Source organism: Anoplophora glabripennis, unplaced genomic scaffold, assembly GCF_000390285.2.
Source record: "Anoplophora glabripennis isolate ALB-LARVAE unplaced genomic scaffold, Agla_2.0 scaffold1414, whole genome shotgun sequence".
In the NCBI taxonomy this organism is placed as follows: domain Eukaryota; kingdom Metazoa; phylum Arthropoda; class Insecta; order Coleoptera; family Cerambycidae; genus Anoplophora; species Anoplophora glabripennis.
In genome coordinates, this window is record NW_019417488.1 from 33,947 (window position 1) to 51,585 (window position 17,639).

Sequence of the window (17,639 nt, forward strand, 5' to 3'; positions counted from 1 at the left end):
TCCAAAAAAATTCCCTTGAGTCTTTTTTTTTCATGAAAATATATGCATTAGGACTGAAATTTTAAGTACATATGATGCTATACTAGCGAGCCAAACAACAGGTTTCTTCGAATCACAACTCTTACATGACTTCCTTGTTTTTGATAAAATTTCTTCAAAATTGTGAACTTTTTGTCACATGAGGCGACGGCATTGAATGATTCCAATGAATGTTAAAATGGACACACGTTTGGAAAGGCTACGGTTTTGATAAAATAGTTTGCCAGCATTTTATTTGGTTTTGCCTATGACCAGTACCGATTTAAAATATCTCTTATTTTCTAAGGAAGTGCCAGATAGAATGTCACATCCTTTACTAATTTGTAATGCATATGTATATTTTAAACTTTAGAGAGTGGAAGATACTGAACTGAAAATATATCTTCCGAAAATAGTAGATCATGCTGTTTTCATTCAACTTCACCAAGTTCAAGTAGATTTATACAACAAGTTCTCCGAACTGGTTGCCAAAAACAGCACTAACACTAATAAAAGAGGATTCTTGAGCGATTTTTCCATTTTTCAATATATTTGTACACACCCTCATCTATTGGCGGTCATGGAAAATCTACGTAATAAAAAAATTAGAGAGAGAGACCTCATTACAGACGAACAAGAAGACAATCCTATGTGTAACATAGAAGGATGGTGGAAAGCAGTAGTGCCTGAGGATGCAGCAGAAAAAATTGAATATGGACATAAACTAATGGTTGTCAAGTCGATAATAGAAGAATGCGAGGAAATTGGAGACAAAGTGTAAGTTTTTGGATTCTCACTCCTTTTTGCTTTTTTTTATACTGAACAAATCTTAATAATTTGTTTTGATTTCAGATTAGTTTTTTCGCAAAGCTTGGGGGAATTAAATTTGATTGAACATTTCTTAGAAAAAGAAGGTACATCTAATTGTCATTCGTGGAAGAAGAAAATTGATTATTGTAGAATGGATGGGACCGTTCCACCTGCACTTCGAAGTACAATATGTGATCTATTTAACGACAAGGATAATAAAACATTAAGGTTGCTTATACAATATAAATTTCCATAATCTATTATTATTGTTGAAATAATTTTTAGGCTGTTGTTAATGTCAACGAAGGTAGGAGGTTTGGGCTTAAACTTGACGGCAGCAAATAGGGTCATTATAATGACGGTAAACTGGAATCCATCTTATGATATTCAGAGTGTTTTTAGAGTGTACAGGTTTGGGCAAGAAAAAGAAGTTTATGTATACAGACTGATTGCTTTGGTAAGTACAGAGTGATACAAAATTATTCAGATGATTAACTAAAAATAAAAAATGCCTAATACCACTTTCTCGAAAACCGACCCTTTTAAAAAATCGTAGTAGGCTTTTGTGACATCAATAAAATGATTAGTCAAATATAACCTCCTTTCAGGGCAATATTTGTAAAAAAATTGGCTTGTGGAAAATCCACAGCCTTCTCACATTTCCAGAGGTGCTAATCTGAAAAATGGGACACACTGTATATAAATCTATGATTAGAACTTTCCATAATCATTTTATTTTAAAAAAGTTATAGTTTGATATCATATAAAAGAAAAAATCAAAGCAAAAAATGATTTAAAATCTCCGTCTCATCCAGAATTTAATTTTTATTAAAAATGTAATCAAAACTCATTTATCAATTACTTTTTAGGATTCAATGGAAGAGAAAGTTTATCAAAGAACAGTGACAAAATTAGCTATAGCTCATCGTGTTGTTGACAAGCATCAGATCACAAGGCATTACAAATCTATGGATTTGCAAGAGTTGTACTCTTGCAAACCCGATGCTGATACCGAAAGACCAATTTGTAATGTACCGGAAGACAAAGTGTTGGCAAAACTGATATTAAAATTACCTTACATTTATAAACAGCACGAACATCAAGCCCTCTTGAAAAATAGGCCAGAGGACAATCTTAATGAGCATGAACTTAACGCAGCATGGGACGAATTCAAAAGGATTAAAGACGCCCCACGTAAGTTATGACAATATTCTTCTTTAATCAAATTAGTATTTTCTTTAAAAAATCATTTAATTTATCTTTAGAAATACCACCACCACAACATCTACAACCACAAACGTCATCATTGCCTCAAGTTTCATTACCCAATGGGCCAACGTATTCTATGGCTTATGATTTAACAAGACCAGTAATTTCTGCTCATAGTATCAAAAAAGTAATTGGAAGAACGGACAATGGTGAGGCTGTTTTAAGCCATTATTTTATTCCAAGGTAAAATACTATACAAAAAGTTGTTCTTTTATTAATACAGTTAAAGCTCATTATTCGCGGACCAAAAAATTGTGACCACTTCCCGTATTCACGGGTGAAAAATTCTGTATTCACGGATTCAAAACTAACGATACTTATTGTATTTTTAGAATAATGTGTATTTATTTGTCAAAATAAACAAGTAGGTATCAAAATATTTATAAACGAACAAATCTTAGTGTCGTGAAGCCGAAAGTCCTTGGACAAAAGTAGCCGCTGACACCGCTCGCTTACACCTGAGTGAAGGTTTACGGATTGCAAATGAGCTTTGTGATTTCTTCATAAAAATTGATCTGTCTCGTTTTTATAAATGGGATCCAATTGATAATGCCACATCTGAATATTAATCCGAATTAGAAGGCCTTTTAATAGCTACAAAACAAGAAAAAATCGAAAGTTCTTTAAACCATTGCCTATTAAACACATGCAACATTAGAACGTATCCCCTATATTTCCATACAAAATGCCACTGTATTCGCAGTACATTTTTGGAACATGTCCCCCGCGGATAAGGAGCTTTGACTGTATTGATTTATTAAACCAAATTATAAGTAGTGACAGTCACCACCTAAAACTATCCCTTATGCAGTATATGGGAGTAATAAATACTACAGTACCTTCATAATCAAATCAAAATAAATGCCTCTTGTTACAGTGTAAACGGCATTTTTACAAAAATCTACAAGAAATAAGAATGTAACAAATGAACATAACCTTAAAATGTTTGTTTAATTTACAGAAATACCGTCACGAATTTTCTGAGTTCCGAAAAGAACAATTTTTTTTCCACTCAACAGACAAAGATTAATTTGTAGAAAAGCACATAAATACTGATAAACACTGCTAAATTATACAGGGCGCCCCTGAAAAGGATGGACAACGCTTGACCACAGATTCCTTGGATGAAAATAAGACTATTTAGCCTCCTAACTTATCTATATACAAAAGTGCTGGCCTACTGAGATATAGCCTTCTAAATATAGAATAGATAACCTAGTTTTTTTCAAATGATTTGAAAACTATTAGGAACTTTGGTACACTTATTTTTTTATATAAGCGCAAGGTAAATATAGAATTTGGAGAGAAGGCATATACAGGATGCTTTCTTTCTAGTGCCGGTGCACCACTAGCTATCCCGTAACTTTTGTATGTACGCCAATGTCAGAATTTATATTTTTAAAAATAAGCACTATTTTAAAAGATTTTTTTGTTCTTACAAAATTTTGATATCGTTTATGGATTTCGAGTAAAATTGGCATTTTTATACATTAAATATAGGCAAATATTCCGATTTGTAAAAAATAATAATTTATAACTGCAGCCTCAAAGCACGGAATATTAATGAAAAAACGTCACATTAAAAAAAATAACCACACATTTTTAGTATTAGTATTATCAATCAATAAAATAAAAATCAACACTAGTATTTTAAAATAAACAATATCAACTAATAATGTAAGAAAGTCAACATTAACATTTTAAATAAACCTAAATTGATATTTGTAACCACATTAAAGTAATATTACAGTAAATGCTCAAAGTTACTTCCTTGTTCTTAAACGCAAACATTAGTTCTTCAAAAATTAAAGTGAATTTTATCCAATAATTGTGCATTACCTCTCATAACACTAATTTCATGTTGTATTCTTTCCCATTATTCGTTTTCTGTATTTACTGAAAAGTTATAAACCGCAACGCTTCCCAAAGGAAATAATTACATGGGTTTAGGTCCGGGGATCGAGGTGGCCATTTTAAAGGGGCATTATTTCCTATACCTATCTGCCTGTTAGTATAGTAACCTGTAATAACTGATATTTTAATACTCTATTAACGCAACTTTTTGAAAGTCAACCTCTGCCGCTAAACGCCTTTTATTTACTTGTGGAATTTCTTCCACCCTTTCCAAAATTTGTTCCTCGAGCTGAATAGTTCCGGCCGTACATTATCCACGATTTAATGTTACAGTTAAAAGTTGTGATTTGGAATTCTTCGATTAGGAAAACTAAGCATATGTTCGAACAATAGCACAACAATTTCCTTCACAATAACCCAAAACTAATAACATATCAGTTTCTTCAGCAAAAGTATAAATTGCAGTAAAAAACAAAGTAAATTAAAATTAAATCACAGTTAGCTTGACACTGAACCTTTTAATTATTGTTATGAATTTGTTTCTTTGTTATATGGCACCTCGTACTGGACTATTCTATTTATCTTAAACTAATTTTATATTATTTAATGTGTAAAAAATGCCAATTTTACTCGAAATCCATAAACGATATCAAAATTTTGTAAGAGGCAAAAAATCTTCTAAAATAGTGCTTATTTTTAAAAATACAAATTCTGTCGTCATTGACGTTCTCACAAAAAAATTACGGGATAGCCAGTGGCGCACAGGCACTAGAAAGAAAACATCCTGTATATGTATTATCACCAAATTCTATATTTACATGGCCCTTACATAAAAAAATATGTATACCAAATTTGAAGTTTCTAAGAAAAACAGTTTTCAAATTATTTGAAAAAAACTAGGTTATCTGTTCTATGTGTTCTATATTTAGAAGGCTATATCTCAGTAGGCATGCATTTTTGTATATAAGTAAGTTAGGCTAAACAGTCTTATTTTCATCCAAAGAACCTGTGGTCAAGCGTTGTCCATTCTTTTCAGGGACACCCTGTATAAACAACAAGCATAAAAACATGAAAAATTGCAGGCATCTCTGGATTGACATTTAATCTATAGTATTTTCAATTTCAAGATAGAGTAAATGTAAACATAGACTGGCGCATGCTATTCACGTGATCAGATCGAGCCTCCTTCCTCATCGCATTCTTATTGGCTGATCAGCCATAAACTGCATGAAGAAGTGGGAGGTAGCTGTAGACGGTAGTGGTCAGGGTCGGATTTTGAATTAGCTATTTTAATTTCATAATCTCGTTACTAAATTAAGTACATAATATTAATTGTAAGAGATTATTTACTGCTTATTGTTTGTGTGTACTGAATAAACAAAATGTCAACCACAGAGTCTGCAGAAGAAACCCAACATGTAAATTTGAGTCCAACCAGAAAAAGACCAAAAAAAACATTTGAGTATAGAAATGAAGGAGGCCATTTTAAACAAAAATGTATTGGGCATGTAAAACCAAAAGTGGAAGTTGAAATGTGGAACCTGGATGATATTATAAGTAGAGCGTCTTATTATTAATATAGTGATGACAATACTTCCAGTTCATCCGAATAGTTTCTTTTTTTTCAAATTGAGTCCTTTTTTACAATAGGGAATATTTTTAAGTTTTTAAAATTTATTATTAGATATTATTATTCAGAATATATTTTGGATGTCTACTTTCGGCAAATTACGAATTACAAAGTAAAATATTGTTGTTTTATTTTATTCATACCTAGTTAGTTTTAAGTCCGCCCCTGTTCAACTTTACGATTTATGCTGAACACGTGAAACGTGCGTATATTTGATTATTTTCACTCTATCTTGAAAATGAAAATACTTTAGGGTGCTTGATGGTGATTTTTCCTTGGTAATTTTGGAAACACCAACTTATGAAAATCAAATTTACTGAGCGCCAAAGCAAATCTGGTCACGTAAGACTTGGACATTTATGAAGGCACTGTATATAAATTAATACCTAGGTGCCTTTTAAGTCTAAGTTTAAAATATAATTAAGATATCTCGCAACATATATCAACCATCTTCTCTTAAAGGAATATATATCTTGAGACAAAATAACATCTTGGTTGGACTTGTTATTTTGAATAAAGTTTCATAACAAAAATTGTATGGCACCGAGGGGGCCAATGAAAGATACATATTATAACGGAAGTTGATGTTTTTTAATGGAAACACCCATTTTTTTCTATGAATTTCGATTGAAAAATGAAAAACAAATACTTTTTGTTATTTTTTCAATTTAACCCATAAAATGGCCATAAAAAAAACAAAAAAAAGCATCTTGAGACAACGGAGTACCTTGTTGGGATGACTTTTTTTAAAAAATTGTTTCGTACAAAACTTGTAGGGTGAAAAGGGGGCTATCTTGACATGACCTTGAAAATTACCTTGACCTTGATTTCAAGGTCGTTTGAAGATCAAACTCAAAATTTCTTCAACAAATCATTAGAAATCTGAAGAAATTCTTAATTTCACCTAAAACAAGCACCCTAAAAAGGAATAAAAACTATTACGTCCACGTCGTTATTCCTGGGTAGTGCTAAAAGTAGTTAATAATTATACAGTTTCTCGACCTTGATATATGATCTTGTTCTTGAGGTTAAATTCATATCTTATTGTAAAACTTCTCGCTCTTGTAATTTCCGAGGTCAAAAAAGAAGGCCCCATTCAAAATTTTGAATTTGGTCTTCAGATGACCTTGAAGTCAAGGTCAAGGTCATGTCAAGATAGCCTCCTTTTCACCCTACAACTTTTGTATGAAACATTTTTTTTAAAAAGTGACCCCAACAAGGTACTCCCTCATTTCAAGATTCTTGTTTTTGTTTTGTTTTTTTATGGCCAAAATATGGGTAACATCGAAAAAATAATAACAAAATTTTTTTTTTTTTCATTTTTCAATCCAAATCATTGGTAAAAAATCGGTGTTTCCATTTAAAAAAATCAACTTCCGGTCCAAAAACACCATTTCCAGTCTAGACTGGAAGTCGTAACATGGACCTATCAATGGCCCCTTCAATGCCCTACAATTTATGTCTGAAACTTTTTTCGAAAGAATCGAGTCCTACGAGACATTATTTTATCTCAAGTTAAATGCCCCACCCGGTATATCTCATATTATCCATGGAAAAACTTTATATAAAAAGGTACACTTATTTTTTAAACTATTCTCTATCTTGAAAATGTTGAGACAGTATCTGACCATGAATATTTTTTTTGAACAGAATGATTTTGAAAATATTTAAAATATATCTAGCTGTGATCGATTTTAAAATTTTAAAAAAATACAAAATATTCAGTATTTTTTTAAATTTCAGTTCAAAATATTGAGCGCAATCAAAATTATTGTCTCTGTCACTATTAAGGATATTAACCCAAAGAATAATCTCCAGATATGAAAACATTTTCTTAAAAGTCATCTAATTATACTTTCTATGCATATATACATTAGGGTGGCCCAAAAAAAACGAATTTTTTTTTTCGCGGCTCTTGTGAAAATATGTTAATTTATCATGTTTTAAGAGCTCCCTCAAAAAATCAATTCAAAAAAATTTTTTTAGAGGTCGCTCAAGATTTTTAAATATTTCCAAAATTGTCAAAAATTCAATCATTTTCTAGGTTGAAAAAATCTCGATTCTGAAATTTCAAGTCGATATTTTAATTTCTAAAGGTCACTCATAATTATTTTAACTTTCAAAGTAGTGTACCCATGTTTTCGATTGACCTCTAAAATTAAATATCAACGAACTAATAATTTTTTTTATTGAATTTGATGAACAAAAGGATAGAAATAAATTACGACACTTAAATTTTAAAAAACTAAAAAATTATAAATATTTGATACGGTGCGGTACTAAATTTTGCCTCGAAAAATTTTTTAAGAAATTTTTTTGAGCTGATTTTTTAAGGGGGCTCTTAAAACATGATAAACTAACATCAATTATAAATGTTGGTTTTGAGGATGGTGAGTTTGTTGCTTCCCAATTTCTAGACTTAACAAAGGCATTTGACTGTGTGTCGCATAATATCCTTATAAATAAATTATATTTTTATGGTTTCTCAGGCGAAAGTACAAAATTAGTGGAATCCTATTTAATTGATAGAGTCTAATATGTTCAATACAGCGGTGTTAAGTCTGGATTAAAGAATACTATTCATGGTGTGCCCCAGGGTTCAGTATTGGGCCCTCTGCTATTTTTAATTTATATAAACGACTGTCCAATTTCTTTAGATGGAAATATTAATAGTGTGTTATTTGCTGACGATACTAATATAACCTATAGAAATAAAGACTTAGTTTTATTAACAGAGGAATCACCTAAAATTCAGTCAAGGGCAAGTGATTGGTTTGCAAGGGTGACTATGGTTTTTACCCTACGAAGTGGAGAACATTTAAATAATCCAGATTTTGTAAAATTCTTAGGAGTATACTTAGACTCTAAATTGTTATGGCACCAGCATGTCAATTATATTTGTTCCAAAATATCAAAGCATCTATATTTGCTCCGTACTCTCTCATATAAAGTATCCAGAAATATTTTAATAACAGTATATCATAGTCTCATTCACTCTGTTTTGTCTTATGCAATTCTTGTTTGGGGCCACGCTCTCTTGAGCCGGCAAGTGTTTTCACAACAGAGAAAGGCTATCAGGGTGATATCGGGCTTAAACTATAGAGATGACTGCAGAGATCAGTTTATTGAATATACTCACATTCCCATGTACTTATATTTTCAACTGTATTATGTATGTTAGAAACAATATAGAGTCATTTAACTGTAATCATGAAATTCATACTTATAATACCCGCAATATGAACTACCTCTCAAATAAACATCTAAGACTAACTAGAACACGAAATGGTACAGGATATTGGGGTTTAAAATTCTTTAATGCTCTCCCTGATTATGTAAGGATTTTAAATATGAATACTTTTAAAAAAAGAATTAAGAATTATTTATTGATAAACGCCTTTTATGATTTTAATCAGTTTTTATCAAGTGACTTGCACAATATTTAATTTGTTAGTTTTAACTATTTGTTGGTTCTTATCATCTGTACCTATCTACAGGTATTGTTTTGTATGTTTGTAGTATTTTTAATTATGTTAGTCTGTAACTATTTTATATTGATTTTACCTATTTTTGTATATTTTTATATAGTAAGTAATCTCAGCGTACTAAGTTTAGTAGTAAAGTAAAAGTAATGTCCTTTTCCTTTTCTTTTGACGTGTTTAAACACTGGTGTGTATTGACATGAATTGAAATAAATAAATAAATAAATACTTAACATATTTTCACAAGAGAAACGAAAAAAAATTATTTGTTTTTTTTGGGACACCCTAATATACATGTTAGTTACAGGTGATAAAATCATTATAAAATTGTTACTAATAAAAAATAAGTAAATACAATCTCCAATAACCAACCATATCTTGGTTTTATTTCAGTGAGACAAACGATGATTTGAAGAAAACAGTTCGGACTTCACATTCTAATGTGATCCAAAATCCAAAAATTCCATCGGACACTGTAGTATCCTTAGAAAGTAGAGAAGATTCAGGTATGATTCCTGTATACAGTACAGCCAAAACTGACACAGAGGATCCTCTATATATACCTTTGTCAGAAGATAACAAAACTCGTAAATCTTATGGTGAATTGCTAAGTGCATTGAAACAAAAACAACCTATAATTTCAAAATTACCTCTGACTACAACTATAGTTTTGGAAGATTCACCAGAAAGGAGTAATCAGAAAGAGAATCGCCATCGCAAAAAATCAGTAGAAACATCAAAAGTAGAAGCTGTAGTCATTTTAGATGATGAGCCAAGTAAAGCAACTAGCAGCAATTTATCAGAAAATGCCTATGGGCCGCGAATTAGACTTAACAATATTGCTGGAACTAAAAGAAAGAGAAATAATGATGACGGTAAACAAGCCATTTTGAAGAAAATGCGAGAAGGTTTTAATAAACCCATCAGTCATTTCACATCAATCAGTGTAGATGATGATGATGATGTAACGGAAATAGCTAATACTTCCTCAGAATCTGGATCATTATCTAACGAACTAATATCTAATTTGGGACGTAGTGGCATAACTATTCATAAAGTGATAAAAGATGTTCATCAGAACAATGGTAAGACCTACATTAAATAATATTATGAATTTAGGGTGCAGCACATCAAACCATAGAATTTGCTCCCAAATTTCCAAATTGCATCATAAATCAGTGGCGGCTCGTGACATTGAGAATAGGTGAAGCATCATTATTCATTGGCTAAAAAAAAAGCAAATTTTCAAGGTTAAACGGATTTAAATGAATTTAGAAATTTTTAGTTGCATTTACAATACTACAGAAAAACTGACGTTCTCGAGAAGGATTTTCATTTAGATTTTATAAAAAATAGAAATATTAGTTCGGCCTGCGAACATTAACACACACCGTACATGTATGTTTCAAAGAAGCTTCGTGGTTACGACAGCCTCGCATGATGTTCCCAAAACACAACCACTTAATACTCCGAATACCATTCATTCCAAAACTTCCGAACGTACACTTTGTCTTTTGACTTCCCCCTTTTTTCCACATTAAAAGAAGGCACAGGTCTCTTGCAATTTAAAAAATACTTTTTGTCCTCAATTTTCCATATGAAAAGTGGCATTTCAAATAAAATACATACTACTGGATCATACATACGAAACATTTCTACAAATTATTGGTACAAAACAAATATTAGTAAAGAACCATTATAATCGTGCTTTGGGCGATGTATCGTATACCAAGCGATGGGCGATGACAATGCTGCTTTAATTTTTGCGTCACTCGTTCCCTCAGGCCGTAGCTTACTCCAGTGTTGGCCGCCTCGTTGCCATGACAACCGCCATAAACAACGCTACGAAAAAAAGCAGATACAAACTGATTTCAATCTGCGTCACTTGCGTATACTAAACGTTGTACGATAGGAGGTTGATGTTCGCACTTAACGAAGGCAATATTTTTTTAGAAGGTATTCACCGAGCAACTGTTCTGCTTATTTCTGCGTATAAAACAAACAAACACAATACATTTCCAATAATTATAAAATTTATATAAAATTAAAAATAATTTTAAATTGCACAACTAAACGAAATTTTAGGTGAAGCGGTGCGTCACCTGGCGAGCCGCCACTGTCATAAATATTCAAATGAGATTTAAAATTCCTTTGGGAACAAACAAGGCAGGAAATAGTAATACACAATTTTATATCAAATATTAGGAATAAGTTGATTGTAACAAAAATAATACTTAGTTAACTTTGAATGGTGGAGACTACCATCCCATCGACCTTTAGAAACACATCCTAAGTTTATTTTCTCAAGTTCCAATGTAAAAACAAAATCCACTGCTGGACAAGCTAGTGTGACGTCAAATCTTAAAAACTTAATACTTTTGAATAAGATAAACTATGAAACAGTACTTAATAAATAATTTAACAGAAAACTCGAACAGTAATAAATAAATAATGATATATACGAAATACAATCATACTTACTTAAAATCTTGTAGCTAATTTTTGAGTACTGGTACCAGGATCCTCTTCTACAACGTTTAAATGAGTGACCGCAAAAATCGCCTGTTTTTCCACAATTCGCAGAGAACTAAAGAAAATAGATAAAAATATGTTTTCGGTTTCAAATTACTCATCGTAAAAAATTAAGATGAGCATAGCTTTTAGTTTTTTGACAATTTTCAAAAATCACCCCTATTTAGGGGTTGAAAAGACGCCCAAAATGAAGAATTGAATATTACCAATAAATATATAAACTATTAGCATGTGAATTTTTCTAACGAATGATTCTTGATACAAAGAAAGATTTATTCTCATAACTGAAATAAGCATGTTGAATTAGAAAATCCACCCTTAAGCGCGCTCAGGGGGTGGAATCATCCCCAAAAATAGAGAATATCAGAAATTATTGTAAAAATTCCAAAAAAAGATTATTATTAAGATTATTCACATGCTAATAGTTTTTATATCAATTGGTAATATTCAAATTCTTCATTTTTGGCATTTTTTCAACCTCTAAGTAAGGGTGATTTTTAAAATTTTCAAAATACTAAAAGCTACGCTCATTTCAGTTTTTTACGACAAGTAATTTGCAACCAAATGTATTTTTTTAAATTCTCTGCGAGTTGTGAAAAAACGGACGAAAATCACAGGTTTTTTGCGGTAACTCTTTCTGGTTCGAAATTTCTCACTCTGAATTTGTTCCCATCCAACATTAGCTTATTGGCATTCAAAACTCCCATAATCTCTTCAATACTGAACCAATCTTTTTTTTCTTATTGGGTACTTGTTCATCGGGAAATATCTACTATCGTCTTGTAACATTGTTTTCTCCTGACAAAAAACATAACTACATCAACTTTTTCTTGATTTGTCTATAATGCCTTTACATATCACACTGAAACTTGCAAATAAAAACACAAAACTACACTGTACTGTCACAAAATAAGCATTAATAACATTATACATTTTCATTACACAAAGGCACTTCATCGGGAAATATCTGCTATCATCTTGTAGCATTGTTTTCTCCTGACAAGAAACGTAACTACATCAACTTTTTCTTGATTTGTCTACATGCTTTTACATACAATATCACATTGAACCTTGCAAATAAAAACACAAAAATACAATGTACAGTCACAAAATAAGCATCTATAACATTATACATTTTCATTACACAAAGGCACTTCACAGGAACCTTCTTGTAAACTGATAAACTGAAAACTAAAATAAATGCAACAAAATGAAGCAGTGATGACGTATTTGGTCATTCTGCACTTATTTATAGGTCGACAAAAGTACAAAGAAATTTGTAGATGAAAAATGATATAATTACTAGAAAGTTGTTCAAATAAGCAATAAAGGTACTTGTGATAATATACAGGGTGTCCTAAATTTATTAATCAAGGCTTTAGCATCTCATAGAGAATCTTATTTTAATGCAGAGTTCATATGAACACTCATCCTAATTTTAGCTTTCTAAAAAAATATTTAAATTTTTCAATTTCCGAAGTATTTAATACTAATCAATTTGGTACAGAAGATGCGGGTAATCAGTACCACTAATTGGATAAAAGTAGTACGGTCTTGGATATAATAAAAACAGGGATCATTCTTCAATAAAGCAATCAATTATGGACAAATAATGTCTTCATATTTTTTATTTACATATTATACAGGGTGTTTGTAAATAAGTGCAAAATATTTTAGGAGGTGTTTGCCAAAGTTATTTTGTGTAAAAAAGTTCATATAAACGTAGGTTGGAATATGCTTCGCTTCCGAGATACAGTGTTTAAATTTTAATTTTTTATTTATTTTTGTTAATTGAAAGAGTTTTAAAGATACTACGACTTTATTTCCAGGTGGCGCACCGTGAGGGTAGTTTACAAAAAACTTACATTTTCAATTCTAAATTGTACCCGCAAAAATGAAGTAATTTTGTAACTTTTAGTCATAACAATAGCCATGACTAAGACTGACAATACATCACATCGGAAGACAATTACTGAAGAACATATTTCAATTATATCAGAGCTAGATTCTGAGTACATCCTTCTATTGATTCGGGGAAGGCAATTACGATTAAGAATAATATTGTCAACTTTCTTGAAATGAGATTCAAATTTCATTCTACTTTGGTGGCAATTGACTGCGATGGAACCGCTGTAAACACAGGACAGAAAAATGGAGTAATTTTTTTACCAGAAAAACACCTGAATCGTCCTTTACAATGGTTTGTGTGTGTAACAAACACGCAAATGAATTGCCACTCCGTCATTTGTTCTCCAGTCTCGACGGCACTACAACAGGCCCTAATAGTGTTTCTGGCATCATAGGAAAAAGGATTGACAAGTGTCTCAACTTAAAAGTATAAGCATTTGAATCCATTCTCATAGAATTGCTGGATCTGAACACCGACTCATTAAGCAACGATCAAAAATACCTGTATCAGATGTGCTCCGCAATTTCTGTTGGTGCAGTCTCATCAAACTTGACTAACAAAGACCCAGGAAAAGTAGCACGTTCTCGATGGTTGACTTTCGCAAACAGGATTCTTCGTTTAGATATTGGAACTAGCCACTTTTATCATGAAAGTTTACGCTCCAACCTGGTTTAATATCAAGACAAAATCGTCTTGTAAATATGGTCCAATACATGTATTTAATATTGTTGAAAGGTGTTTGTATGTGCGAGATGACCTGAAAAGCATTGTCTTAAAAACTATTCAAAGAAATACCTTCTTCGCACACCCAGAAAATGTGTTGCTAGCTATGTTACAAGATGATGAGTCACACGTAAGGGAACCGGCTGTTTAGAGAGTTTTAAAGGCAAGAGATCAGTGCAAAGGGAAGAAAATACGCTAATTCCAATTTCCAGAACTTAAGGTTGATGCGCCTAATTAATATGATTTAATAGAGGGAGTTTGTGAGTCTTGACATACTGAAGTTATATTACTACGGACAGGTTTACCCTATCCTAAGCTATTGTATCCTCTGTTGGGGTAATGGTTCGGGTATTGACAATTTAATGATTGCGCAAAAACGAATCATTCGAACTATGCTGTTTAAAACAAGGCGTCAGTCTTGTCGCCAATTATTTAAAGACTTGGGAATCTTGACCGCAGTCTCAATGTATATTTTAGAGTGCGCGATGTATGTCAGGGTTCACAGGTCTGAATTTACGCAGTTCGCGGATAGACATTTGGCGTTTGACCTCAGAGATAGGCATGCTGTCGTGGTACCTAGACACAGATTGGCAAAGTCAGCTAATGGTCCTTTTATTATGGCACCTAAAATATATAACCACCTTCCAGTTAATATAAGAAATATTCAGAGCATCCCGTCCTTCAAAAAGTCGTGTAGAGTGTTACTTTTGACAAAATCGTTCTACACGGTGCGTGAGTTTTTTGAGTGTAGTTCTCTTTGATTGTTGTTTGTTATCTTGCATTGAGCAAATTGACTTTATAGTCAATGATTGTGTCATTGTTATTTATTTGTTATATATTTGTATAAATTCTTATTGTGAATTTTATTGTATTTACTTGACGTTTTCCATGCATTGTATTATGTCTCAGGAGAAATAAAGCATATTATTATTATTATTAGATTGGGAGAAAGAAAAGATAACGGAACCTCCAATACACAGAAATTTCAAATATTTTCTCAGGACGTACTTTGCTTGAAATTGAAAAGTATCCTTGTCACACAAAAAGTATCCTTGTCCTTGAGGTGTGTGAAGCTCGTAACAGAGTTTTGGAGACTAGAAGCAAGAGATGGTTTTATTCGTACGAACATAAAAGCCATGCAAGACATACCACTTTTCGATACGAAAGCTTGGTATTTTCGTCAAAAAGGTGGTGCTGGAACTTCCGATTTAGGACATTAAAACGTATTTTTTTTGTGTTGTTTTTCAACGTATTTTTCATAGTTATTCATTTCTTTAGTAATTTTAAGTATCAATATTGTAGTAAAGATAGCAATATAGCCGTAAATAAAGTTCTGTTTGTAAGCCAAAAATTGACTTTTTTCTAAAATTCAAACCTAATGCGCCACCTTAATATATTGACATATTTACCTGAAATTTTACATAAACACATCTAATACTACGTATCATCGGTTGATAATACAGGAATCTTAAAATGTTTCACTCCACCCTAATATGCAATTGAAACCATTTCGCAATTAATAAGAAATTACAAATTTTATTTTTGAATGCTGCAACTAGGACTAACAGATCAAAATTTTATTGAGAACATTTTTATGATTTGCCTTGTTTATTGCACATACAATTATGAGTCGTCCTATATAAATGCTGGGTTTATAAATTTGTTTTTTTTTTTTCAGGTGCCATTATAACACTCGATTAAATGAAGGAAATTAAAAAAATAGGGATTATTTATGGAATATTTATTTGGAATATTTCCAATGTATATTTTAATTATTAAGTATTCATATTTTTTGTATTTTATTTTATAGGTTAAAAGAAGGTTACCCTTTGTTGATCTTAACATAATATTGTTTTATTTAATTGGTTGTTTTTCAGTTTTTAGACAAATGCAAAATAATTTAACATTTTTTTTTCAGTAGAATTATAACACAAAAATGAAAATGTAAATTGTGTCGCCATTGTTTAAGTATTCATTCAAGGTTACCAAATTTTTAACAGCTTGTTTGACATTAATTTATGTCCTCTTTGGAATCGCTTGTTTTAAAGAATTCCAACATAAAATTTAAAAAACTATTAACTTCTGTTCTACTAGGCAATACTTTTATGTATCATGATTTATTTATTCGGGCATGTGAAGTTTTTAAGAACGTAAAATATAGTTCCTTACTTGTGTGATTAACATTTACAAAACAAATGCCACAATAACCAAAAAGTTAAAATAATGGAAAATGTATTTGTTAAAAAATATACGGTATGGCCTATTAACATTTGAATTTTTTTGTATATAGTAAGCCTAAAGTTGTACTTTGTTGAACGAATCTGGTTCATAATCCCATGGCTTGTTCCTATTTATTTTGGAAAAATTTTGGAAATCAGAAAACTTTATTAAAAATTTGGGTATGTAGCCCTAACCAGCATCACACCTGTTTCTCAAATTTCATCAATTTATAATGCAGAACAATTTTTTATACAGGATTTAAATTTTAAATTTATTAAGCATCTGTTTTATATTAAAAGGTAGGTGGTGTTGGAAATACCTAAAGATGAAGAAAAATTGGCCAGTTACTGTCTGTGCTGATTATAATTGGTAACTATAGTTAATTGTATATTAATTTGTTTGTTATAAATAGAGTAACAGCTTAAAAATAATAACTAAAAAAACCTGTTTTAAAAATTAAAAAAAATGGGGAAAATCTGTAATCTATAATTTGTTTTAATATACAGGGTGTTACAAATTAGTAGGTCAACCCGTTAACCGCATATTCTTTGGACTAAAATAATGGGACTTTTTTTAAGTCTCTTTTCACTTCAAAGCCCCATTTTCAAAATACAGGGTGTCAAAATTAAAATTTAAAAAATGATTTTTAATAGTAAGTCCGGTGATTGTAGAAATATTTATTTGAAATTTAACACAATTTTGGTCATAAGTCGGCACACTTTTTGTGTCATTTTGGTTTAAAATATCAAAGCGTGAATGAAAGGGAGGGGGTTGCAGCACCCATGGAATTTTTTTTGGGTACACCTATGCTTTCCAAATATTTTTTTTAGATAGCGCGACGTTTCATTCTATTTTCTTCACTCTTGTAAGATTTTTATTTGTTGCCTCGTTTATGAGATATTGTAACTTTTTTGGATACACGACATCGATTTAATAGACTTTAGACTTTATTTTTGGGTCTATATGAAAGATTTTAGTCGTCTTATTTATTTCAATTTACTGTATAAAATGGAAATGATCATCATGATAATTTGAGCTAAATCTAAAAAGTTACAAATCTCGTACAGCAAGCCCCAAATCAAAATATGTGTTTTCAGCCTAAAGTGCTCTTTACCTCGTACAATTCGTTTCTTTAACTGTTGTTTAGTTAGTATTGGTACCATATAAAATAAATTTTTCATAATATCCCAAA

At 31.2% G+C, this 17,639-nt stretch overlaps 1 protein-coding gene across 1 annotated transcript in view; it reads left to right on the top strand.

Moving 5' to 3' along the window:
- Positions 1 to 15,994, top strand: part of LOC108916050 (transcriptional regulator ATRX) — a 49,717-nt gene extending 33,723 nt beyond the window's left edge. The window contains exons 21-27 of the mRNA XM_018722241.1: positions 392 to 795; positions 871 to 1,056; positions 1,114 to 1,285; positions 1,698 to 2,022; positions 2,094 to 2,280; positions 9,457 to 10,148; positions 15,906 to 15,994. Coding sequence (XP_018577757.1) covers positions 392 to 795; positions 871 to 1,056; positions 1,114 to 1,285; positions 1,698 to 2,022; positions 2,094 to 2,280; positions 9,457 to 10,148; positions 15,906 to 15,928 — 1,989 coding nt within the window. The 3' untranslated portion in view covers positions 15,929 to 15,994. The remainder of the gene's footprint in view (positions 1 to 391; positions 796 to 870; positions 1,057 to 1,113; positions 1,286 to 1,697; positions 2,023 to 2,093; positions 2,281 to 9,456; positions 10,149 to 15,905) is intronic.
- Positions 15,995 to 17,639: the final 1,645 nt, after the last annotated feature.